The sequence below is a fragment of the Rhipicephalus microplus genome, chromosome 10 (genome assembly GCF_043290135.1).
Source record: "Rhipicephalus microplus isolate Deutch F79 chromosome 10, USDA_Rmic, whole genome shotgun sequence".
NCBI classification, from domain to species: Eukaryota; Metazoa; Arthropoda; class Arachnida; order Ixodida; family Ixodidae; genus Rhipicephalus; species Rhipicephalus microplus.
This window is the reverse complement of record NC_134709.1, coordinates 12,064,454-12,091,968: the sequence shown is the minus strand read 5'-3', so window position 1 is coordinate 12,091,968 and position 27,515 is coordinate 12,064,454. Positions and strand designations below refer to the sequence as shown.

Here is a 27,515-nt window from a genome sequence, read left to right as displayed (position 1 = left end):
GCAAATTATCGTACATATGTATTTTCGCTCAAAAAATAAAACAATAAATTTACATAATAATGTAGTTATTGTGTTGTTCAATAAAACTAAACAGCACAATCACTTTATTTTGATTACAGATTTGTGAAATACAATAGTGCGGCTTCGCAATAGTTGCTTAATCATCTTGCACTGTTCCGATCGTTTTATCGGCTGCTACGGCGACGGTGATAACACATGCCACTCGCGTTAAGAATGTTGCATGCAAATAGTTTGTTACTGTTATGAACTGCAGTGAAGCGATGTCCCTTGCGGAACGCAATAAGAGGACATCGTACGTGCAGCGAGCATCGTTTTTTGACATATCAGAAGCTACCTGAGCGTTTCGCAACTTAACGGCAGCAAGGTCGATCGTAACAGTTGTAGAACGTGCATTTCCTTGAATGACGCGTCTTGTTCCGATTTCGTAGCTGACACTCTGTACGTACCTCAAAATGTTATACGCTGCTTTGAGTGTCAGCGGTGCGCTGTGCCGGCATCACTTGTCCCCGCTCAAGCTCTCTGCTAGAAAAAGGTGAGCGTTCCATCATCGTAACGCGTGCATTTCCTCTAAAGGCGATACGCAGTGTTTCAACTGCAAATGCGATGCGTTTCGATTTAAGCCGCAGGAGAAGTTACGTTACGCAGGAGAAGTTCGTGCAGTTAGTACCTGCCGCGATTGTTTCGAATGTTACACCACGAACGCAAGTGAGACAGAGCTTTTGTCGCATTCGCCTGGCTGTTTTTTTTTCCTGTTGACGAAATGTTTTGGCAAATAGCCACCCGCAAACGAATTGCCACCGTATATGTGATCGTAAACGTTTGCAACTTAAGCGAAGGACTATGGGCATCTAAATGATATACGTAGGCGTTTTTGCGACCCAAGCGAAATAGAAGCTTTCTATGAGCAAAAACGACTGCCGCTGGGTGACTCTTAATTAACTCTGGCGGTAGCTACGATGATACTGCTTGCATGAGTTATGCAACTCGATAAATTATGCAGCGAAAGAAAAGAAAAAAAATATGATGGTCCTACAGTAAACTTTCTACATCATAAATTTGCAATTAATAAAGAAATTTTTTATGTGGAAGTGGTATTTGGGAATGAAAAGCGAATGAAGATTAATTGGAATGAAGTGAGAGTATTTTGTTATGCAAAATTCTTTCACATACTCAATCCTTTCATTAAGGTGTACCTGGTGTTTGATGAATGTAACTAATTTACATTTCTTTACAGCGTGGTATCCTTTTGCAAGTTCTCTGTAAACAGTTCATTAGGAAAGCTCGCTAAAACCTCTGCAAGATCATTGCCATCGCCCGGATCATCTCGGTGTCATCGTCCCTTACAACATATCATTGTACTCGGTGGAGGTTGCACCGTGACACTGTCCATCGCTCTTGGCCGATGCCTTTTACAGACGAGAGTACAGTGTGCCAAGCACAACACAAGGCTCCTCGACGCTAAGAAAGGCAGCACAGCGTCTTTTGACTGGGCTTCTTTCTTCCGCTTCTTGAAGCCGGACTGGCTACCGCTTCTTGTAGCGGTTGTAGTAAGTGCATCTAGTTTGTCTTTTCACCATGTCATTTGTTGCCAATAAATGTCAGAAATGGAGTGGAATGAGGGGCTCATTTTTTTGTTGCACTAGTGTCACACAGTGCAGTGCTGATCGTGATTACACCCATCGGCATCAGATCTATCAAAGGTGATTGGTTTCCTTTGTGGCTTGGCTTCAAAGGAGCCTTCACGATCAAGAAATTTGATCCATATCACACGCAATTTTTATCAGAAGTGGCCATTTCCACCCTGGTATTGGGCACAACCTTGTACCTTTCAGGTTTGAATTGTGATGGGCTTTCTGTAAATGCGTCAAATTTACTCAGAATTATTACAAGGCACCCAATATTGTATTAAAGACAGAAAAGGATGTCGTATCCTGCTTTACGCCGGTTCAAGTAATTTGTCACAATTAGCCTGTCAATGAAAATTTATTCTGCAGTCAATCATGTTGTAGTTTTGCTTGAAAAGAATAAAATATTATAATTTTTCTAACCTTGCCAAAGTAGAGCCTCTTTCTGGAAAACATAAAATGAAAATCTTTTGTTTACATGACCTCCACATAAGTATGAGTTGATACACATTCTGTCTACCGGTGCATAAATATTGAATGAAAAACTTCGTAACTGAAAGCAGGTGAAATTTGGCAGGGTTGAAGATTTAACTGTGTGGCATTCTTTTTAAGTACAGTATTTTGAAACATTTTTGTTTCTCATCGCAAGTGCCAGAATTCTGTTTGTTATGGAATGTTTGTGACTTGCTCTTTTCATTCTGTCCTGCAGAGTGCCTTAATTGTTGCTGCTCTCAACATTAAAATCCCGGTGTTCCTGGGTGCAGTTGTTGAAGTCCTGAGCAGGATAAAATCTGGCAACACGACCCCAGGTGCGATTCCCATCAGCTTTTTAGAGGAAATTCGTGGGCCCGCAGTGCGACTTTTTCTCATTTACGTAATGCAAGTAAGTGTCAAGCTTTACTTGTTGGACTTGTTAAACTTGTATAACTGTTGATTGTAATTACCAGTGAAAATGACGCCATGCAGGTAGTGGGGATGAACACAAGTGCTTGTGTTTAGTTCGTTCTCTGTGGATGCATTTTTTCAAAGTCTAATTTTTATCTACAGTTATGTGAGTGAATGTGTTCCATATTGGTACAACTTATATGTTTGCTGTAGCCATTTTTTTGAATGAGTGTGTGTGCATGCATCCACATATATATCAGCTCAAATGTGCACATGTATATTGGGATATTGTACTTCTGTCCCCGTCCATGAAACAGCAAAAGCAAAATATCCTGTGTACATCCTTGCCGCACCCAGCCAAATAGTGGATACACCAAATCATTGCCTCCACCATCTGAGCTGGCGGCATCGCCCCAAAACTGGTCATTCATGGAGGCATGACATGTGTAATGAGAACATTTTGGAATTATAGTCACGATAGAAATAAACTTTCTCATTTCACTATCTGAAATGTTTGCAACAAAAGTTATTTGGACTTTGAAAGCAATATTTCTTGTAGTAGCAGCAGACATACCAAATAATTTATCTTTGAAGATCTAGTGTATTAAAGAAGTTGGTACTTCATTTACTTGTGGCTGCCACACTATTATTGATGACTAACATAGACGTAGCCAAAGAGGGGTTGGGGGTTCGAGACTTCCAAGATTTTTCAGTTTATATGTGAATGTATACACGCAAACTTAGAAACACACAGGGGCACATGTATTCAGTAGAACGGTTGGAAAACCTCAAATAAAATTCTGGATTTTACCCAGATGTTCAGGCTCTATGAGAAAATTAACTTTTACCAATTTACCAACACACATGACTTTCCATTCTACTTCACTTCAAGCTGAGTAAAAATCAATGTGATACACTTCAATATAACGAACCTCAATATAACAAATCCAAATATAATGAAATATCGGTTATAACAAAGTGAATGAAGAATAGTCTCGCAATAAATATAGTGCTAGAGAAATAAACTTTTATAACGGATTATTGGATATAACGAAACCATTTTTGTGTAGGATGAAGCTTTGTTGTAGTGAGGTTTGAGTGCAATGCCAACCTTCATTTCCATCTTATTTGTAAAAAAATGCCTACCTGAATACAAAAGGAGGGCCAAAGCCCCAAATTTTTTAAATTTTCTGCCAGACGTCAGATCCCATTATGTCAGCTAACGTAGGAGATTCCAAGAATGTCTTAAGAGGCTTGTATGATGGTCTTTTCAATGTGCTTAATATCATCAAAATCTTTTATAGATAGTTCCTTAAGCTCAGTTTGAAATCAATTCACCATATTTTTTATTTTATTTTTTCAAAAAACTCTTAACACAATTATACTCGGTCACAGCTTTTCGTAACAGCACTGTGGAAGCTACCACACCAAAGTGTATATTTCCTACAATGCCAAAATATAGTACTTAAGTTTATTGGCAATTTTCTCATATGCTTTTCTGAAATAAATGCTGCTTTATTTATCATTAGACTCAAACATTTGCAAGAAGTCATCGGCAAAATACAATTATTGGTCACTTTGCAAGAATGCTTTTGTTTTCCTTCCATTTCTTACACAGCACCACTTTTTAGCATACCCGTTCTCCAAAGTAAACATGCTGTCCATTGACGTAGTGTGTCAGTGTGCAGCCACAAACATTCAGTTTATTTCTGCAAGGAATATATTAAAGTAATATGAGACTAAAATGTACACTGAGCCACGGAAATCTTTCTCCCATTCACATTTTTCGTGTATATGATTTTCTAAACATGTTGACGTTGTGAGCGAGCAAAAACCAAAATCAGCTGTAAGTTGCCGTACTACAGTGACACGAATGTGTGGAAGCCCCGCCTCTGTAGGCTTTGCTACAACTGACAAGATAAGTTGTTGCAGAGTGCAGCAGAGGCACTGTTAAAATTGATGACTTCACATAAGGGCGTGTGAAGATTTTGGAGAAGCATCACGATCCGTCTTTCATTGTTTCATGCTTTCTGATGAAAACTGTGCTTGTAGTAACACTCTCCTTTAAGGTATTCCGGAGGTCTAGTTAGTTCATTCAGATTCACTTACAGTAGTGTCCTTTTCATATCCGCCTTAAAACTCATGTGCTGTAGGACTGTCACTTTTGTAGCTTTGTTTAAGCGTATGTTCTCCCACTGCCTTTCACAGAGTGTTTTTACGGCCGTCTACATATCAACACTGTCCTTTACTGGGGAGCGCTATGCCACGAGGCTTCGCCAAGCGCTGCTCGAGTCTGTGCTCAAGCAAGACATGTGCTTCTTCGACAAGACGAAGACTGGCGAGATCATGAACTGGTGAGGCATGATTCTAGATACTCTGCATCTCATAAATTGAATTTGGATTGAGTTGAATTTCATTTATCTCTTTTTTTTTACGATGTGTGAAAATATTGTGAGAACCCATAGCCATAGACTCATTTGGGCCCCAAAAACAATACCTGATAAGGTCACTTTGGTAAAGTGCAACACTATTTAGGTATATAACATTGAATAAAGAATTTATGAACAAACAATTAAGCGCATGAAATAACTGCACATAAGAATAACCACACAAAAGGAGAAAATTAACTCTTATATGCATACATTATAAAAAATAAGAATTTCTCATCTTAATAAACATGACACAAAATTCACAGATCAGTTAGAAATTTCTTAGTGCCTTTGAAAAATTTGAAGACATTTTTATTCCCAAAGGTATAATGTTCAAGACTTTAGTACCAGTGAATTGTGTTGCTTACCGTTGTAATAGTGGCAGTATGGTCCACGCCTTAAAAAGAACAGATATTTATGAGCCGTTGTGTAGCTTTGAATGAGTAGAGAATGATCACTGAAAAACCGAATTTGTGCATTGTGAAGTGTCTAATTAACCAACGCAAAAACTAATCAGAGGCTGAGGAATGGTCGTAAAGCTTAAATGGCGCTACAGGGACATTGGGATTAATCTGAAATTCTTGTATCTCAACATAGTTTGCAGCCTGTCATAGAACTTTGGGACACGAAATGCAATCATGTTTATGTTAATACAAACAAAGAAAATTTGTTCTGTACATGAACTCTCGTTGGAGTACACTAACGAAAGCTTGTGAACAACTCCTCTTGCTTTTTCGAACTTATTTCAAGCTGTAAAGAGTTGCTGTTTTAGGGTATGTTCAAGTTAGCTTGATTACGCAAAATGAGAATACAGATACTGTGTTGATATAAGCTTGCTTAGTGTTACCGGGGTGTTGCACATTAAATAAGAAACACGACTGGTGGCAGTTCTTACACCTAAACTAAAAAGAATTGAAGCAGTGTGCTCACTTTACGGTGTCACCGAAAACCACAGATTGAACGAACTACGATGTACCGAAGCTTTGAAAGGGATGTGTGCCATGTGTGTTGCCACTTGGCTGCGGCTCAACCTCTTCATTCCCATTTTCTTTGTTGCATGATGAAAGTGAATGTTCCTCGACATGACGAATTTCGATCGAATTTATAGCTTGCTGTGCGAGCTGATTATCATACCGTATTTACTCGTGCAATTATCACACCCGCATAATGAATGCAACCCAAATTTCAGTCGTCAAAATTTGGATTCGTTTATCCCGTGTGACAGACGCACCCCTTACATTCATCTGCTGCAGCCCTACAAGCTGAATCCCTGTAAACCCACACCTGGTGCCTCCTCGCCTGTTTGATCTTTTCTGTTTTTTTTTTTATGCTGACCTCCCTCAGCTCGCTGCTGCGTGCCATTTTGTTTTTGCTTTCTATCAGTGCGTGGCACGTACCCTGCCTTTTTCAATTATCCATGCGCCACAGCAGGGTTCAGGAATGGTGCGAGTGCAGAGACATCGCACCTGACAAGCACACAGCGAGCGAAGGTTATGAAACTGCCCACGCTAATTAACAAACGGTCGCTTCCTGCAAATACGAAACTTAAGGTCGAACTACATGCACGCGATTTTCGAGCGACGACGACAGGATTAAAATATCATAATAGCTCTTGTGAAGCGCCATCCGTTGCCATCGCATTGCAGCTATTCTGCAGGTATCTGAAAAACCAGAAGGAAAAATCGCTTGTTTCCCAGAAAGAGCGTGACGATTTTTGCAACATGGTAGCACCCCTGAGTCTTGCTATGGTTGCAATTTGCTGTTCATGCTTGCTAACCGCGCACACTTCAAAGAAAGCAAGATATAGGTTACCTTTTTTACAGTGACTTCTAACGTGCAGAGCGAGGCAACCGCTGTATTTTGTCATTAATTGTGTTATCAACCTTATCAATGGCTTGTTTTGATGCTTCGGTGCTAACTTGCAGCAATCATGGTTACTTGCTGCACTAACAATGTTGTATGACGTTGTCACTGTCGTCGTGCGGGGTTGCCACGGAGTTGGCAAAATGCATCGTAGCGCATGCTTCTAGACGCCCCTTGAGATCACAGCAGATACCTCTGTTGCGGTTAAACGATTGCGGGACAGGAAAGCCGCGAAATGCTTTCATGAAGTGCGTGGGGTCAGCTTGCTGAAGATAGTTCCGTCAACCACCGAAGATGATTGGAAGTGTAACAAAGAAGCTGTTTCCAAACAGTGTACGCGTATGTCAGTCACGAAAGGTTAAGCTACGTAACTTTTTTTTTTGTATTACCAAATTTTTTGCTCATCCTGATAAAGCTTTCATAAAATTTGCTCCACATAATAAATGCACTCCCAACTTCACTTTGATTTTTTATGGAAAGAAAATTGTGTTCATTATGCGAATTTTGTTCGGTAACTGGTATATATAGTAATAAGTCCTTGCTAGCCAAAAGATTGAAGGGCCTTGCAGTAAGTATCAGTTTTGTGTCAGTCAATCCTAGTGTGTCTTATAATTATCACTCTCTACAACTTTTCACTACCCTTTTCTTGACACCCGTTTTGTTCTTGTAAATAGAATTTCAAATATTTAATGCATGCACCTGATCAGCATGCAGTCAGCATGCACCTGGTTACCCAACCAACTTCACTTTTGATGGCAATGCTGAAGTGCAACTTCTCACATTTGATCACTCAAAGAGGAGTTAACCAAGTTCAGTGTTTATGCACTCATTTTCTCAGTTATTTATGTTGAAGCACGACTTACTAACTGCTGTCTCTGCTATTGTCCTTTACAGCCTCAGCGGAGATGTACAGGAGTTCAAAAGTGCCTTCAAGCTGTGCATATCACAAGGGATTAGAAGTGTGGCCCAGGTGCACATCTTTTTTTCATCTCTGTGCCATCTGTCTTCCTGTCTTTTTGTACAGCAAAAGCCTGCAATTGCAGAACTTTTAGTCAAATTTTATTTTTCTCTTGATAAAAATACTCCATTTGCAAGCCTTTGTGTGAGGTGAAATTAAAAAAAAAAAATGCTTCCAAACCATTTTATGCTGCAGGTAGAAGTTGGCTGTTGGTTTCACTGGTCAAATTGCACGTACCTCTGAACTAACTCACCCAGGTGAATACAAGTCATGTATCAGTATATTAACTTAGGAGGAGGTAATTAGCCACTAAATTTTTGCATGCCAAATCGTAGCATTACTGCTGAGATGCTCGCTACGCAATAGATGAGAAGAGTAAGTGCCAAGGAGCTCAATTTTTTGTTACTTACAATGCAATTGTAAATAACAGAAAGGCTAGAAAGGTTACGCCAAATATTTATGTAATTGCTTGTGCTGCCATAGGTTCAGCTGTTTTTGTTTTAGGGGCGAAGCTCCTCTTAGTCTAACCTTGTCATGCGTCAGCGTAATGGTGAGAAGAAGAGACGAGAAAGAAAAAGAATGCAGTATCTCCCGAACAGTATAATAGACGGCGCTGTCTCATAGAAGTACATAAAAACTGCAGTTGAGTGAGAATATTCTAGATGGCGCTGTACCGCTACTCTCCGATTGACTGCTGCGCGGGCTGTGCCTAGGAACGCGGAGAACGAGTGCATCTCTCAGTGTCCTGGATAGTCGCCGTACGTGGCGGATCGTTGGTGGGGCATGGACGAAGCAGAGCGGCCGGCGCGTTGAAGACGCTTGCGCTCGGCTTGCTTGGCTCGCGTCTTGTTGGTGTTACCCATGCGCTGTCTGCATTCTCGAACGCGATCAGTTGCATGGGTGCATGCACAGGCTGATGAACGAATGAACGCTTCGCCCCACTCATCATCATTCACTTCTTGGATATGCTAGGATTTTTTTGTTCTGTTTTCATCACCACATCATTTTTTTTCTTTGTTTTTCAAATGTTTCTACAATAAACTTGTTCATTCATCTTTACTGTGGTTACTTACTATTTTTTTTATGCATTATGTATACGACATGCTTCTGTTGAACCTCTGTAATTGCTCACTGTATGAGGTGGCCAGGTTCCTCTCAAGCTGTTCAGTGCTGCTTTTTGGCCTGGTCTCCTCACAACCTTGTTGCAAAAATATACTCATAATTCAATTAAATTCATATCAACATATTATTGTGGCCCAGAACTCAGCCTCTTGCTAATACTGCAGAAACTAACACGTCATTTTTCCTATTTCAGACTGTTGGTTGTGCTGTATCACTCTACTACATCTCACCGAAGATGACCATGTGGACTGTGGTTGTTCTGCCTGCGATGTTGGCGGCAGGAACAATATTTGGCTCGTTCCTACGAGTACTGTCACGGAAAGCACAAGAGCAGGTGAATATGTCATGCCTGTCAGTAGTTCAATTTCTGAGAGTTGTGTGGGATGATAGTGCTAGTTTTGATTGGACCTTTTATTGGCTTGTTTAGACAGAGTGGTTGAGGATAAACGGCTACCAAGTCACTCAGTTTAGTACTTTTAAGAAAGTTTTGGGTTTTAATGTCCTGAAAGACATAGTGGGTTGTAAGGAATGTGCAATGGAGGGCTTCGGCTTGTTAGTTTTGGTCCTGCAAAGTTCTTGAGCTTGCAACCAAAACATTGTATGAGTGCTTGGACATTCCACATCTATTGCAACTCGAGAAGGCTCATATATGTGTTGGTCAGAAAACCGAATGCATTCCTCAGTACTTAGGGTGGACCTTGTGGGGCAGGCGGAAGTTTTATTCAACATTATACCGCTGTAAGGTGGAAAGAAAATTTCAGAAACAAGCTTACCTCATGATGTTTGTTGTCATCAACATAAAAAATTTTGTGCATTCACATTTGATTTCATAGTATTTTGGAATAACTTCACTCTGGAAGCGTCGTGTAATGTAAAACTGTTCGCTAATGAGAGCCAACAGAGGTAAGAAAAACTATCAAAGAAAAATGGGCAGTTAAATCTCCACTTCTATCCTAAAACTCCTTGCTGATACCAAAAAATGGTGCTGTCTAGCACAGCTCCTCATAGTGCCAGCAGGTATAAGATAAAAAAAAAATAGAAAGTTGCAAATGAATGTCTTGTCATAGGAGCTACTTAGAAACCCCAGTTGTGGCCTATAGGCTGGAGTATTGGGCTGCAGTGCTGGAAGACAGGTTTGATCCCTGAATGGGTTGTAAGTTTACCTGTCACCTTATAGATAAGCATCACTTGTGCTGGCGGCATGTAACATAACTCATAAGTGTTACAGTAAGCTCAGGGTACACTGTAATGCTGAAATCACTCTGTGCACTAAATCACTAGTTTGTGAAAGATGTGGGGAATGGGAATGTCAATTTGACAAATGAGAGTGTGCAAAGCCACGCATAATACAGTCAAAACTCAATATAATGAACCTGGATATAACAAAGTGTCGGTTATAACAAAGTAAATAAATAATAGTCTTGCAGTAGATATAGTGTTCAGAATATAGCACCTTTATAACAAATTTTCAAATATAACGAACTTGTTTTCATGTAAGAGGAACTTTGTTATAATGAGGTTTGAGTGCATATGCATGTGAAACAGTCAACGTTTCACAATTATCAGCGTATGAGTGGGCTATCGAAAATGTACAATGCTATGTCCTGCCCTCATTTCTTTCAATGTTGCTTTATAGAGCAAGTGTTTCTTCATGGCGTTGCCTCACGAAGTTACTGTAATGCGATTCTGGATTTTCCTGTAGAATGCTCGAGCTGCAGGCGTGGCTGATGAAGCGTTGAGTAACATCAGGACAGTTCGGTCATTTGCTATGGAGGACACAGAAGCTCAGTGAGTTCTGTCTGCACTCTTTGTTGCTTGGGGCTCAGATATATGGAATGTTTTTGTATGGCTGGGACGAAGCTCTTGCAAAGGTATCTGAAACATGATTACGAGTGTCTCTCGTAATCAAATTATAGTTTTGTAATGTAAAATCCCACTTATTATTATTATTATTATTATTATTATTATTATTATTATTATTATTATTATTATTATTATTATTATTATTATTATTATTATTGATATTATTATTATTATTGATATTATTATTATTATTATTATTATTATTATTATTATTATTATTATTATTATTATTATTATTATTATTATTATTATTATTATTATTATTATTATTAAACATGGTTACAAGGTGTGCATTTACAGCTTTTGTTTAGCGATAAGTTTCTTTTCACATTCAGACTGACAGGTAAGAAATTCGCATTAAATAAGTGTGCTAAAGTAACGTGTGGTAATGTTAAAAAATAAGTTGTGGTTAGGTTGATACTTTTTTGGTTTGCATGCTGGTTTGGTGATTAATTTGTCTGTTGTCTCAGGTTGTATATCTGTCTCTTTGTATTTGTATTTCCGTGAAGGCTCTTTAAGCATGAAGTTGAAAAGGCCGAAAACCTGCATACTGCACTCGGCATCGGCATTGGCTGCTTTCAGGGTCTGACCAACCTCAGCCTGAATGGTAAGCCTGGTTTTCAGTTTTTTTTTTTCATATTTGTAACAGTATCATTGGCTTTTCTCAGACCTTTGGCGTATAGTAGTTGCTGTCTGGTTAATGAGCTCTATAGTTTATTAAAGCGTTTCTAGTGAATCAATCTTTCTTGAAAAAGAGCTATGTTTCTTTGGTATTTTGGATGCAGCTTCATTTCCAGTCCTGATCACATTATGTGAATAATTTTAATGATGTATTCAGTCTATTTATTTATAAAAATGGAACTATTCCTCCATCTATCTGCTGTATTGGTGGGCGAATGTAAGAGTGCTTAGAATATTGAAACAAATATTACAGTGTTTGCATTGGTTTTGACACCAAGTCAAGTTCAGAGTAAATGTGCACTTTTTCAGGGTAAATCTGCACTGCTGTGAAGCCACACTTGAAGGTTAAAATGTACAAATTACTCGCACCTCAATTTACTTCTTTGTATTAAAGTTTAAAAGTGTGCTAAGTGGGCTTAACATGTTAAGTATAGCAAGTTTTAGAACAACATATTTTACGGCATGTAGCTTGGTCTCTATTACTATTCAAATCATGCTACTGTTAGGATTAGGTTCCACTTCACTTTCAACCGAAAAATGTGGCAGTTGCGCATGCCTAGTTCCAATGCCTAAAAATATTGTGCAAGTTAGTTGGGTCATGACGAAAATTCTCAATTTTCTTTATAATATGTCATTTATACTATTTGAACTATTTGATTCAAAATTATTTGATGAAATTGCTATTCGCTTCAAACCTCAAATTTACTACTTGCCCAGCCCTAATCCTCTGTTGACACTCATTATTTGACATTTCAAAATTTGTTTGCTTGCTAGACTTGCTCACAGCTTTTATTTATTTGTCTTTTTCAACAGCTCAAAGTTTACCAACTGCAGTTTCAGACTCATTCATAATTAGTAATTTTGTTATTTATGACTTGCAAAATAATAATGCTGAATCTGTATGATACTCATGGGACTGCTAAGAATAGAATAAATGGGTGATTTGTTCAATCTGATGTATTGAAAGCGTGATTTTGTTAATTTCGTCTGTTTGCATGGGCCAAGTACTGCATTGTACTGCATTAGTAATGGTATAACGGCATAAGCTACGGCCTGTTCATGGTAACATGCTGTGGCGCAACATCTCTTTTGTGGTTAACTTTCTGATAAGAACTTTTTTTTTAAACAGCTGAAACAACTTTTACAGCCCTGTCAGTTGTCTGTATGTTTTTTTTTTCGTGAGCTGTTCTGATCACCGTGCAGTCTCTTATGTACCCTTACATGGCTTTTGCAGGCGTTGTGCTTGGTGTGCTGTATCTTGGAGGAACTATGATGGAAGCAGACCACCTGAATGCTGGCCAGGTCATGTCATTTTTTGTGTGCAGCCAAATAATTCAAAGGTATGCTCAAACAAAGCATGAAAGTGGATGGGGGGTAGCCACTGTGGTAGCTCAGTTGCTAGAGCGTCGGGCGCATTATTTGAAGGTTGCATGTTCGGTCTCTGCCCACAGCAAGTTATCTTTTCATCGACTTTTCTTTATTCACATTCACATTAGAATTCCTTCATATAAAATCTCCTATACTTTTTTGGCTTGGTTGTCAGCTAGATTTCATTAATGTTGTGTCTAACAAAGAAAATGAGCCTTTATTTGTACACTTCTTTCCTTCATGATAGCACTATGTGTGTTATAGTAGCCACACGAAGCTAAATGATAATTGATAAGTGTATTTAAGTGATAAGTGTAAATGATAAGTGCATATTTACAAAAGTAATATGTCTGCCCTTGCACTGTGTGTCCCTTAAGATATCTCTCAACTTGTTTACCTGGGCTAATCTGGTCACCCTAGCATGCTAAGCCTGTAAGTGTAACGTGCACATTTAGTATCATGAAAAGACTTTGTATTGGTGCTTTGCAGTTCAAGGTCAGTCCTGTTAAGAATGAGAGTTAAGTACTTCTGTAAGGAAACTGAGTTGGTTAAAATATTTTCTCATTTCACTGTTTTATTTTGGTCATATGTGCAGGTCACTTTCGCAATTGTTTGTCCTCTTTGGACACTACGTTCGTGGTATCTCTGCTGGATCGAGAGTCTTTGAGGCAAGTGTAGATGTGTACATTGTAGTTTGTATAAACTGTAGTGATATGAAAATACTACCTAAGTTTGTAAATTATTGACGTCCTTGTACAAGTAACAGAAGATGTTTACGAGCAATGCTATAGCTATTTAGATCTGTAGAAAAATATTTATGGCAAGTATCTACAGTGCAATCTAGTGAATCAAGTTCTTTCTTTTGGAGTTGAAATATTGTCTTCATTATGCTGGAGAGCTCAAAACTAATGTCTGGAATCCTATAACAATGCGTGTTTTGTCTGTCAAGCAACAGTATGGCTGATTTTTGGTTGAAAGAAGATAATGTGTCACTGAAAGAGAGTAAATTCCACTAATCCAGAAAAGGACAGCAAGTCAACACAAACAGGCACAAAATTTCAAGTACGGTATGTTTTTTGTCTCTCGCATCAGTATAACCACGTGATTGCACATGTGCAACAAGTGAGCTCATTGCAAGACATGAATATACAGAATATAGACTACAGTATGCCATGCAATAAATTATGCTTGGTCTCTAGCAAAGTAAATGAAATATTGGTTAAGCGTACACTTTCTTTTGAAGATTCATAACAAGTTTTCTTCAGTTTCCCGGCAGTGCTCTCTTCACTTCTACGCAAGATCCTAATCACCTTGCGTATTGGAACACACATACAGGCTTGACAATGCATAGACAAATGTGGATGGCCTTATTTTTAACTGGAAGTTCATGTTTCCAGAAGCATTTAACACAACATCCACTTTGTCTGTCGTATAAGACACACATGATATGGAATTTTATTAACAACACCACCTGTACATTTTACGAATCTCTGGGCATGTTTCTTACCACAACCTCCTGAAGTACACCTTGTAAGCATGCTTAGGGGTTTGCAGTGATGTAGGTGCTCCTACGATTGCTTCAAATTACCCCAAAAGAGAAATTCTGCTAAATTCTGCTCCAACTCTGAAACTGTGCTCTTTGTTAATAGCTGCCCCAAAACCTGCTTTGAAACAACACCGAGAAAACTTAAATGAGAAAGTTTGATCGTGTGGCCATCAGCTGCTAGAACACTAAGATCTTCTTTACACTGGCATTTGTCTGCTCGGAAAACACCTGTGGCTGCTTTAAAGCGGTACTTAACCTGCTCCGAAATCTGCTCCAAAAAGTGAAATGTTGCTTCCATCACTGAGTTTGTAAAAAGAAGCTTGAAGCAACACGATGCATTTTCTTCAGTTTGCGCTGTTCAACGTGCCTGAGCTGTGAAATCCACTGTTTGTCATCATCATGAGGTGACATGTTATTTGTGTTTGCTTCTGCATGAACACACCTTGCTCGTTAATTGAATTAGTAAACATGAGTTTGCTACAATATGTAGGGCCAATGAAACTTTCAACATTACTTTGTACAGCCATTTATATTGCATTACTATTGCTGTCGGTGCATTGCTCGTTAGGGGAAACTGTATTTCCCTTTTCTTCACTCTATCAAGGTCTTCTTGTTGAATCTTGAAACTTGTTTTTTTTTTATAGCTGATCAACTTGAAGAGTGAAGTGGCCATAACTGGAGCAACACAGCTGAGCCCAAGTACGTTGCGTGGGGATGTTGAGTTTCGCCACGTTTATTTTTCCTACCCAACCAGGCCAAACCAGGTAGGTCAACTGGAATTGCTTCTGTTTTGATAAATAAAAGCATGTCAAATTGGGGGTGTACGAGTGAATGTTCGGAAGCTGTTGTTTTCTCAGAGCTGCGTTTTAATTTCCTCTCCTGGTCTGTGCTGGCTTGGTTGCATTTGGTAATTCATACAACAGCAGAATAAAAAAGTTGTCAGCTGTCCATATGTTATTGAGCAAAGGCATTTTTAGTGTATGTGGCTGTGTCATGTCACTGCTCTATAGATATGCATATGACTTTAGGGTTAACATCTTTGACAGCTCTCTGTTTGGCTAGGTAAAATTAGAAGAAAAAGAGTCCATCCATTGAAATATGTAATCAATTTTGTAATAAGTTGTTTAGCTCTTGTTGTGTATCATGGCAATGGGTAAAATGTAGCTCTTTATGGACCCACTTTTCCTGCCTCTAAACTTTTGTATTTATGAGTCATAAATGGGGCATATTCCTCCGCATCAGATGTACAATGTCAAAAGCTTAATAGCAAGTTTGTATTAAGTATTTTAACTTATGTAAAAAAATTGGAAACTGGGAAGTTTAAAAAATTTCAGCTCATATTAATAGATAACTATAACTTTGTAATAATTTTACAAAATATCGAGCCTTGAAGATATAATCTCACTCTTCTTGTGGTAAGAAATATCTGGGAAAAATTTCGTCCAGGTCAGGCCACCAGAAGTAGTACCAAAAACATGATGTTCAGACTCAAAAAGTTGCAAAAAACTGCATCTTGAGAAAATTTGAAAGCTTGTCTTTATGGCAAAGATATGTTTTTAAAATTATTTTTTCTTTCGTGAGAGCTTGGAAGTCACGAGTTTTTTTTAGCCTGTGGCTTTGGAGAACTCCTTGCATAAAATGCACTGGAAAGCAGCCAGGTCATGCTTTTCTAGGGACGACTGTAGGCAATGAGCTCTTTCTAGTCTTTGGGTAATTTTTTTAAATCTTCAAAAATGATTTTAACCCATTTCTAGTTTAAATACAACCTCGATTGTTTTTGTCATAGAAATAAAGAAACTCAACTTGACAAAACAATTACAAACAAAAACTATGCCATTAAAAGTGAATAAAAAACGAGTTTTTTTTTCATCGCTCCATAATAAAAAAAATTGGCTCCGTATCTGCATGTTACACTGCAAATGACGTTAAAAGACGATAAACTAAAAAAGAAATGAAAAAATGAAAAAAATGAAAAAAAAAACTGTGCAAGAAAAATCACTGAATGGTATTCTGGAGGCGCTGTGTTAGAGTGCCTCGAGCGTGCAGTGGAGGCGAATGAGCGCATCAAGTCACGTCACACGTGAGACATGAGCGCTATCTGGCAGTTATCTTAGCAAACGAAGTGCGCGGCGTGCGCGCTCGTCTCAGAGGCGATAAGGGGTGGAACGCAAGGTGACGGGTAGGTGCCACCACCGTGTCGTCTTAGCAAAGGGTTGGAAACACTTGCCTTTTCGTGCAAGCGTTGCATCGTCACCGCAGCATGATAAGCGCAACGGTCTTTAGAATCACTTATGTATGCCTTTTCTAGTAAAAAAGACAATAATACGGAATATTGACGTGTTGTTATAGTGCCTCAGATATGCGAAATAATTGCTTTTTAATTGACAATCGCACAAATATGAACGCTGAGTTTTGCAAAATATTGGTGGGTGCTGCGGATGGGGTCAGCCGTTTGGAGCATTGTCTGTTGTCGTTTAGGGCATTGTTAAGGGTGGACAAACAGACAAATGTACAGACAGACAGACAGACAAACCAAAATTTTTGTTTCGAAGGTCCCCAAGAAAGACTATCGTCTTTAAAACTGGCCCAACGTTTGAGACCCACTCATACTCTTCTTCAGAACTATATTCACTAATGCTGAAGTTGTGTAATTTAGAGTAGCTTAAAACTGAATTTGTTAGCAACCATTCTTGTTCTTTCTTTCAATGTAACCAAATAATTGGTCTTGGTCTAAACAGAAGTTTACACAAACGAACAGCTCCTTTTTCTAGTGTGAGACACTCGTGTTTAGTATACTGTTGTTAGTATGCATTACCTGACAGACCTCATTCACCACCTGAGCTCGCTCAGAAAAAATCTGTGCTTGCTCAGTGTGAGCACTTTTGCTTACAAATACCATGCAGAAAAGCACTGCAAGAGTATTGGAAGAAACATTCCAAATTATCAATGACAGATATAATTCATTCAGTGTAGTAGTAAGAACATGTGCCCTTTAGCTATGCCACCTAACTGAATCTCACCAGTACTTGAGACATGCAGCAATAAACATCTTGGCTGTTTCTGTCAGTACCATCTACCTAAAGTAACTAAGTTAACTTAAGGGCAGAGATTAAAAGACAAGTGAAAATCATGTTTTTGTTGATGGCAGTTTCTAACCACATTTATTGCTTTTTTTTGCAGTCTTAGTATTTCTGGCATCAACTACTAATTGTCCATGTTAGGGCATTTCTGCAAAAATCTATATAGGCACTTTAGAATGCATTAACAAAATAATCATTCAGCCAAGAAATTCAATCTGTAAGGCCAAAAATCCTGTCAGTCATCGTTATGCCAGCAAACCTTGTTGACCTTTCAGTATCTAAATGCATACTCCTACTGATGCACTTTAAACGTCACAACATCCTTGGAATGTGTCAAAGTCATTTTAAGAGTAGGTTTTTATACACATTGCTACATGTTGCTGTCTGTCAGATGACATACAGTAACAGTTGCAGATGACGGACAGTAACAGTTTAAGATGACGTGACAGATTTAGGCATTATAGATTGTTCTTGTTTATTGCTGCAAATTCTATGCAATTACTGTTTACCTCATTATGATGCTGTCCTTGTGATTAATTGCTTTTTGCCAACAAAATGATTGGTATGTTGCTTTTCTAATTTCTCCTGAGGTCACATTTCGTAAAAATTATTCTGTTTTCCATGCTTTCATGCCAAAAGGCCCATTCTGCTACAGAGATATGTACCCTGCAATTGTGACAGGCAAAGAAAACAATGAAAAATGAGATATATTGTTATAAAATACAGCCCCCGAAGGCTATTTCATATTGCTGTGAACGAGTAGACTCTATGATGTTAGAGCAGTTAAGTTGGTGAACACATTCATTTTTTTTGCAGACTGTCCTTGAGGATGTGTCACTGAAGCTTCCCGCAGGAAAGATAGTCGCCATATGTGGACCATCGGGCAGTGGTGAGCTACTCCCTAATTGGTGTGTCAACACCTTTGTTAGAGATATTTTCATTTCAGCCCCATATGCCGACACTGTTCGCTTGCACAATTTTACTCGTGTGTCAAGCTGTACTTGTTGAGGTAACTTAAACTTAAAAGGGGCCTGCAACACCTTGTCAGCATGGTCAAAAAACACTGCCGATCAGTAGCGCAAAGGCTTCCGAAAACACGCGAGCCAAACTTTATAGCGCAGCATACGGCCTGGAACTTACAGCTAGTTTTCAGTCAGCTAGAAATCATTCTCTCTTTTTTCTCTAAATGATGCCATATACCCAAATGACCATGTGGTACACCATGATTCACAGCCATTGGCTGATTTTAGCATCGTGAGTAGCATAGTTACCATGGCTGCTGCGGGAGAGCGCCACGTGCTTGCATTCTTTATCACACTGAAAGTAAGTCAAGGTTACGTGAGAAAAGACTCCATACGCTGCAACTTTTGAGATCGGAAGTATCAGGGTCCTGATGGTTCCCATAGTGAGCTGAAAAAGCAGCATCCCTGAATGCTAGTGCCTCATGCCGAAAGATTGTGTAACAGAACTAGTTTCATTTGCAGCGAATGTTGAGTGAAACAGTCGCTACAACAAGAACAGGATGGCGTGTGCAGGCTTCCGGCAGATAAAGTAAAGAATTTTGTTGCAGTTTAATAATATGTCCAATGATTAAACAACCGGAAAATACTTAGGATGTACTGTACAACCTTCACAATGCCCACACCGCGCTTTTCGTGCGGTGAAGCTTGGACTACACATTTGAATGAGTGCAGTTTCTGAAGGCTGCCCTAAGAATCTGACTTCTTGGTTTACCAGAAAAGTATATAAACTGCAAAATTAATCTCTACATACCGAATTAGGGGTTCTGCATCTGTGAAGAAATCGGCAAGCTATTCTGAATCGTTGGAGCTATGGCCGGGTCACGCAGCATAGTCACCTCACAAGTGAAAATTTAGAGAAGCTTAATGCACCCAAACAACTTAGTCTAACATCGCCAACTCATGGCACGTGAAGTAGTCCACTGACTTTCATTTTGCTGGGATGTTGCTGGGGAATACACCAGTACCTCCGGGATGCAACTAGAGAGATACACAGAGAATCAGGATGAAGGTACTGTATTGTGTGAAAGTTCACTTTCATTCATTGGTTTAATGCTAACAAAAACACAAAAAATAATTCATTCACTGAGAGGACACTGAGCATACAATGCATAACTCGGTCAAGACATAAGTAGGAAATAGCCAAAAATTCGCCATGTCGTCATTATGTCACCAAAGACCTCTCAAATTCACCAATTTGGCAAAAAGTAGTCACCAGTAGCAACCCTTGTCATGGCAGACCGTAGCATAGACACAGACGCCTACTTTTCGAGATCGTGCCAGGTATCTATGATATTATAATGAATTCCTTCCTTAATATTTTTACTTGAACCCATGAAAACAGCTGATGCTCTTTTATTCTTGACTTTATTACACAGGCAAGTCCACGATAGCAGCTTTATTAGAACGTTTCTATGACGTGACTGATGGCTCCATTACCTTGGATGGGCACGACTTGAAAAAACTGGATCCTGACTGGCTTCGACGCAATGTGATCGGCTACATTCGACAGGTGCTTCTCAATTACTCATTCTCTTCCACTAGTGACATTCAGTGGAAATCACGATCGATTGTTCACAAAGGGTTAGGGAGTATGCTGTAAAATCACTGGTTTTTATGGTTATGCAATCATTATGGTTTTTATGCACTCATGTTTGTAGTTTTCTTGGTAATGAATAACATTTAATTTTCAAGCATTTGCAACAGACGTGCTGACAATAAATCCTATGGAGGGATCAGTGTCTTCGTTAATGCTTAAATTTTACTGCTTGCAGCATGACATGGAGGTGTGGTTGCCTTAATAATGGCATTAATGTTGTTTGCATTGATTAAAAAAGTTTGTCTAGATTGATGTAATCCTCATGGTAACAGAATGTGATTGTGTTAGTTGCCATGTGGCATGAGATTTTGCTTCAACATTTCAAAGTTGCCGTGTTTTTAAAATTGAGCTCCTGAGCTTTACATCGCATTATTATTCCACTATTGTTATCATTCATGCAAGGCAAAAATTCTATGTATTCCTGCAGCGTCGCAGTACACGCCAAGCCAGAGAAATGATCGAAAAGGCGCACTTTTTGAACACACAGGCAATGACGTACATGTACATCTTTGACCATCTTGCAGCTGTTAGGGTATGACGTACATGTACAGGGGCCGTCGAAAGTTCCCAGGCCACACTGTCATAAGAATACATGAGATTGTGGCCCGGGAACTTTTGACGGCCCCTGTACATCTTTGACCCTCAAAGGGTTAAACATTGGTTACGTCTGTTCAGAAATGTTAATCGGTGTTTGCCACCTGTGTGTTTTCTTGTGAATGTGGACCAGTGTGGTGAGCAGTGAGATATGCCCAATTTCTGTGGCACATGCGTGCTATGGGAGTGTTATAGCAGAGCTGTTATGGTAGAGGTTTGTCATGTGCGTGTGTTGTAGGAGGTGTGGTAAAACAACAATGAAAAGTTAAAAGCCCAGCACCAAGCCAGGATGAGCTAGATGCCTACCAGCTCTGCTGTGACCCATCCTTGAGCGGCTTATTGCGAGCTGCCCTAATTTCATGAAAGTTAGAACAATCAAGCTGTAAACTCCATAATATGTGCGAATGCTAATAACTTTTGAAAGTTGCAAGACAATAAAGGCAGGCTTCGTCTCTGCAGGAGCCTTTGCTGTTTGCCACAACAATAAAAGAGAACATCCGGTATGGCAAGCCTGATGCAACCGATGAAGAGGTAGGGAATCGTTTAATCAAGCAATAAGCTTTTATTGGTGAAACCACAGGTGGGACCTCCTATAAATACGTGTGAATTTATTGTGACTCTATGTTTCATATAGCAGTTCTGTGATGAAAACAGCATTATGTATAGAGTGCTGAGATTGTTCTATGGAAGGAAGTTATCAAGAACCTACAGAGTAGAGGATAGAACACAATTTGGGCAGTAATCTGGGGCCTTGTATGAAAGAGAAAGAAGTGCATTTTTATGTCACTTGTGTATTGTTGCTCATAGATTTCTTTTAATATATCCAACTTATTATGTAATAGTGTAGCAGGTACCTACTAACTGTTTGTCTAATAACTTTGAAAACAAAGTTTGAAATAGTTGCCTAATAGGGAAGTTGATCCATTTTTTTCTCGATGCTCCCTGTATCTTTCATCTGATGCTCTTATTGTGAGAGGATGCATTTCTAAGCCATATAATTAGTTTTAACGTGATAGCGTTAAAGAGCTCGTTTCACAGAAATTTCAGTGTCGACGTCGTTGGTTGTGAGCAAAAAATCATCATCTTATGCGTGACTGAAAAATCGAGAATGATGCAAATAAAATAAATGACAGAAAAATTCTGGGTCAAAGTGCGGACCGATCCAGGGTCGCTTGGGTCCGAGTGGGGATCGGACCTGAGTTGTTTGCATGGCAAGTGGATGTTCTAACACACAGCCATGCCTCTGCTTGTGAATGCAGTGTATGACTTCTTCTCCTTGGAAATGAAGGGAATGTAACTTTCATGCTTTACAAACACACTTGTCCTATATACATGCTTCACAATACATCTTGAAATATTGCAGTAATAATGCATGCTACAAGAGTACATTGCAATCCGATGTCAGAACATGTGATTATCATATGGACTTCATGGTTTTAAGCCAGTCACCCTCTACAAAAGGCACATGCGTTACTGTGCCTATTCCCTTAAGGTCACGTAGTGGGTGCACGCCAAGTTCAAAAAGATTTCGTGCACTAAGTGTTTGAAATACGCACTAGGGACAGGATATGGTGTTCAATTCTTGAAAGTGAAGCTTAAGAATCCCGCAATTTTTAATAGTTTAGTACTAGTAAGGACAGATATTTCTTCCTTGACTTGTGTCCTTTATACTCTTTCTAAATAGTAACTAGATTACTATCATTCACACAGGCTTACAGTAGCCGCTTTAGTTTTGTATTGATGTAATGTTTCTGGTGTTGTTTTAGCATAAGTTGGGTAAACTTGAGTTAACAGGCAAGCAGGGCAGAAACTTAGATGAGGTAAAAAATATATATACACAAATAAAAACAAGCGGCCAGTGTTATCCTGTTATATCATCAGGTTATACATACTTTGTGTGCTTTATCTTGTGTAAGTGTTGCGCACATTTCGCCTCATCTGTTAAAAAGAAAATGAAAATATGTGCTTCTGAGATTGGGGTGTTTGCATTGCAGGTGTACAGTGCCGCCAAGCAGGCCAATGCTCACGACTTCATCATGTCGTTTCCTCGCCAATACGACACCGTTGTAGGGGAGCGTGGCATCACCGTCTCAGGTGGGCAGAAGCAACGCATTGCGATAGCCAGGGCCTTGCTGAAGAATCCACAAGTGCTCATACTTGATGAAGCCACAAGGTACGTACTCAAAATGTTCTCTGTCTATTATTCTTTGGTCAGCACATTCTTGGCCAAGATCTAGCACTTCATGCAGTCAAACCTTATGATAATGAATTCATACCTAGTGCAAAAGCATCTAATAATAATTCTTGGGTTTTACACCCCAAAAGCATCATGTGATTATAATGGACCTCGTAGCGGAGGGCTCTGGGAATTTGACCATCTGGTGCTCTTAGTGTGCACCTAAATTTAAACACACTGGCTTCCAGTCTTTCGTCTCCATCGAGATGTGGCTGCGATTTGATCTCGTCACCTTCAAGTCGGCAGTCAAGCACCTTAGCCACTAGACCACCGTGGTGGGTGTGAAAACATCTGTGTTATGTCCAATACTGGTAATATAGGAACATATTTATTGTGTGCTAGTGTTGGGAAGAGAAATGTTATACTACGTTAGTTTTATTCATATACCGTATACACTCGTGTAAGCGCCACATTTTGTTTCTGCGATTTTGATGGGGTGCAGCCCTTACATGAAAATGCGAAATTTTTGTTAAATTTTGGATGCACATATAAAGAGAAACCCGTTCAATTGTACCATATATACCTGTACCATATATACCTGGAGCTGGACACCAGATGGGACATCTGGTGTCCAGCTCCAGACATTCTTTATAAATGTTGTCAAAATGAACGGCGGCACAAAGGATCAGTGGCGCTGGTGAGAAAAGCGTCATGATCTCCCAGATTGTGCCGGGCATCTGAAGCTCACAGGTAGCATCGCATGTCGAAGACACAAGACAGCTACTCTCGTCTGGTGGCTTCCACAAAGTGCGCCGTACGCGAGACGCGACAGTGGTGCCGTTTGCTGGTGAGATTTTTATTTTTAATATTATTTTTTTACCCAAAATTTCGACTGCCAAGGAGCGGCCCATACACGAGCGCGGCCCTCAGTCGAGTGTATGCGCTATTTCTCATATCCGCATTCATTGAGAACAGACAGTCAAGCCTAAGGAAGTATAGGGTATGTTGGTACCCAGTATCCATGTGTCTACATTGTGTAATATTTTAATTACCATCGTTTTCAGTGCACTGGACACTGAATCAGAAAAGGTAGTCCAGGCAGCCCTGGACAAGCTGAGCAAAGGTACGTCATCGTGTATACGTTGGTTATGGTGGGCTGAGTGCTATTACTCTGCAATAACTTCAAAAGGCCTACGATTGAACCCCATTATAAGAGATGCTAATGTTAGAGACAATTGATTATAAGAGATTCCACTGTGCCCAACATCGAAATAAGGGTTCATGAGAAAATGAGAGTCTGTCAACCTACTAACAAGAAACATCTCTTACAACAGACAAGAACTGCTCCTTGGTGCATGTCTCTCATAAAGGGTTTCAGCTGTATATTTGTATAAAGCTTTTTGCACAGTGTAAGCAGCTGTTGCTTTGCACAAGGCATTCTTGGTTGACTTGGTGTTGTTTTCCCAGGTCGAACTGTTCTCGTCATCGCACATCGGCTGTCTACCATCAGAAATGCTGACATTATTGCTGTCTTGCTTGACGGGAACGTTGTTGAGGTAATACCCGATTTGGTATTTGGTTTCACAACTGCTGCAGTGACGCTTGCTTGAAATACTGCCACAGTGAAACGTACAAATTTTATTCAATAACAGTATGAAATTTATAAGGTTGGATGCATTGAATCAGAAATTCTCAAGGTATTGTATGAAAAAAAGAATTTCAGAGGGCTAGCTTCTTCATTTGACACAACGTTAATAAAAAGCAGCAAATAAGGAAGCCAAGAAAAGTATAAAGGAAATTAATTATGCTGTTTTAGGTGTATAGTAGTAGCAATGGTGATATAGATGTTAAAAAAGTAAAGAACGAAAAGACTACTGCCACAGGTAGGAACCAAACCTGCAACCTTCGGAGTTCGCACCGATGCTCTTACGAATGGAGCTACGGTGGCAGTCGTTCCCTCGTCCACTTTGTGGGGTATTTATGTGCATGCAAACCCTGGGAGTGTTAGCGAGCATTGCTTGCAGCCATGATGGCAAACTAGGAACACTCCTTCTTTGCCAAAACTGTGACCTTTTTGTCCCCTTAAATTTTTTCACATCTACTGCCAATCCCGTATATATCAAATCTGGACATATCGAATTATTGGCTATGTTGAACAGTTGAAAAGTCTCCTTGAATTTCCCGTACAAAAGTATGGGACCGACGCACCGGTATATCCAACTACGGATGTCCCGCACAGCGGAACATCCGTTACGTCGAGCCGAAGCCCAGAAAGTGCATTTTTCCTAGCAAATATTGATCTATTGCCAGCCGCATTCTAACAAGTTACAGTCCGTTTGCGCGTACAGGTGACAAAAAGGCGGTATTATTCCATTGCGCTGAGTTGGTTTGTGTATAGTACTTGTGAGTGCAGTGGTATGTTTGATGCACAATATGCAGGTCTTAACGTGCGGGCATAGTGTTCTTCAAAAACTTGAATTGCCGAGGACACCCAAATGAGAATGCGAAGTGACTCGGCGGTCTCGTTGCAATGGTTTCATTCCCTTCCTTGTTTGTCGATGTAGCCATTTCTGACTGCATTGACGTTGAGATCCGTTGCCGGTGCCATGAAAGTGTACCCGTGCAGTTATGAAGATGCCAACACCTTGGCTGCTGCCGCTAACTAACCTTCTGCTACATTACTAAGCTTGTATCGACATTCTGCGTCAATCAACGCTGATGTGGCCAAAGGATCTGAATTCCCTTATTTTAAAAGCTTCAGTGATATTGAAAATTACTTGAACTTAGTAAAACGCAAGAAGCAGGATAACTTTACAGACTATTTTCATGCAAAATTAAATGTGATAACTTGCAGTTCACACCTTGTCTTCATTATACTGTGAGTGAACGGTTATTTTAGCACTTGTAACAATTTCTGAGGCCTGAAATACTCTAATTTAGGCCTTAAATGTGCATATTTTATATTTTGAATTATCAATATATCGAACTACTTTGGGATATCCTTCGAGTTCAATATATCCGGCATCGACTGTATATTGTAGTTACTATAACACATTCAAAACAGTGTCCTTAACGTAATGTACACTTTCCTTGGCTTCATTATCTACTGGTATTCATTAAAGTATTATAGCAGTATACTTATTATTTTGTCTACCTCCAATTTGGCAGCCAGGTATAGAACAATTTTTATGGAAAATTTACCACTTTGGCAGGTCTTCTTGTGTAATAGTCTCGCTAACAATCTGCATTTAGTGCTATCTTTTCTTTTCACCTTTCGTGTCTTGTCGTGTGCTTGTCTGGCTGACAACTCCCATGTGTGGGAGAGCCAATTTATGTGCTAGGAAAGAACAAGCACAGATGCTCTAAAGCGGTTGTACATCTATGAGAGAACAAGAGCGAAACATGGCAAACCTATCTTCCTTGAGACAACTTCGTGAAGGATTCTGTACTTGCAGGAACCACCGACAGCACTTGCAGTTTGTAGATGGGGTATGCTTCTGCCCGAAGAATGCCTTACGTGAAAAATTGCATTAATTTGACGCTTCTGTAAATTTCTGCATCACGAGTCTATTTCAGCACCTGAGTCACGTTAATTTCTCTTGCATCTGCTTAACAAATGCAATGAAAACTTGCAATGAGTTGTGTGAAATTTATGGCTGTTTGTTTAGATATGTGGTGGATTTAATGTATAGTTTTATTGGGTACATTGTAAAGGTGGGTCCACTGTATTTATGGTTAAGATCAAAGGATGTTGAGATTGTTCTCTTTCATCCATTGAGCTCTTTTCCTTTCTGCTTCAGATTGGAGATCACAAGTCTTTGACAAGGTTAAAGGGTGTTTACTGGAAGCTTACCCAACATCATGGACTTCCGAGAGGAATGGGCTGATTTGAAAAATTTGTTTTCACCGACGTGTTGTTTGTTTTCATAAACGAAAAAAATATATATATATTAGGCCTAAGCAGTTGTTTATTGTTTTGTTATTCTTAACCTTCTCTGCGCCCTGTGTAATGTCACCCCATACACTTTATATCAAGAACACAGAGATGTTTCATTAAGGGACGCATTTAACAGTTATGAATGATAGAGATCTGAATTTTACGAAGATGTGACTTACGTCATGGAAGTTACACCCTTGGAAGCTGTAGACATAGGCATGCGCACGGGGAGCAGGTAGGGTGACCGTCCTCCCTAGCCATCTAAGGGGGCTGCTAAGTAATCTCTATATGTTGACATAATGGCGGGAGGTGTCAGGGCAATTCCCAGGGGGAGGCACAAAGTCAGCCCCTCACACTGACATAACAGAGAGGGGTTGCTGCGGCAAACCTTCGCCTCCCTCCCCACTGAACCCTGCACGTGTGTATGAAAGCCCCACGACCGAGTGCAGCAGGTGCACACATTAAACGAAAAATTTTCTCACTGAAGTGGAGCATGTCAAACTAAGGGAGAGGGAAAGATGCAAAAAAAAAAAAATGAGAAAGTAGAGAAAGAGGGCAGAGAGAAAGAAAGCCATAGAAAGACAGAAAAAAAAGAAAAGTGAGAGAAATAATGGGGAACAAAGACATAATGGTATAGAAAGACAGAAAGAAACAGAAATAAAAAAAGAAGGAAGAAACAAAAAAGAATATAGAAAAAGAGAGAAAGATAGACAAAAAGAAAAGAAGAAACAGAAAAAAGCAAAGAAAA

General features: G+C 39.5%; 1 protein-coding gene across 3 annotated transcripts; it reads left to right on the top strand.

Moving 5' to 3' along the window:
• The first annotated feature begins 198 nt into the window (after positions 1-198).
• On the top strand, positions 199-26,790 carry LOC119181870 (mitochondrial potassium channel ATP-binding subunit). Of its 3 annotated transcripts, none has more exons than XM_037433112.2 (18): positions 199-553; positions 1,256-1,568; positions 2,356-2,529; positions 4,740-4,885; positions 7,718-7,793; positions 9,097-9,237; positions 10,606-10,691; positions 11,276-11,373; positions 12,682-12,787; positions 13,411-13,483; positions 15,006-15,125; positions 18,258-18,330; positions 19,840-19,973; positions 21,114-21,185; positions 22,649-22,827; positions 23,895-23,953; positions 24,298-24,386; positions 26,631-26,790. In XM_037433112.2, exons 1-18 carry the CDS (start codon positions 474-476, stop codon positions 26,715-26,717), a joined length of 2,106 nt encoding a protein of 701 aa, XP_037289009.2. In that variant the 5' UTR covers positions 199-473; the 3' UTR covers positions 26,718-26,790. The 3 variants fall into 3 exon arrangements, with proteins under 3 accessions (XP_037289009.2, XP_075731158.1, XP_075731159.1); XM_075875043.1 differs by lacking the exon at positions 199-553 and adding an exon at positions 667-726; XM_075875044.1 differs by lacking the exons at positions 199-553; positions 1,256-1,568; positions 2,356-2,529 and adding an exon at positions 4,218-4,277.
• Positions 26,791-27,515: the final 725 nt, after the last annotated feature.

What these genes read in the sequence shown, in the direction of transcription:
- LOC119181870 (XM_037433112.2), top strand. Translation starts at nt 474, where the DNA reads ATGTTATACGCTGCTTTGAGTGTCAGCGGTGCGCTGTGCCGGCATCAC. An exon ending in TTCTCATTTACGTAATGCAA is followed by an intron (nt 2,530 to 4,739) that starts GTAAGTGTCAAG and finishes TGCCTTTCACAG; the next exon opens with AGTGTTTTTACGGCCGTCTA. An exon ending in CTGATGCAACCGATGAAGAG is followed by an intron (nt 21,186 to 22,648) that starts GTAGGGAATCGT and finishes TTTGCATTGCAG; the next exon opens with GTGTACAGTGCCGCCAAGCA.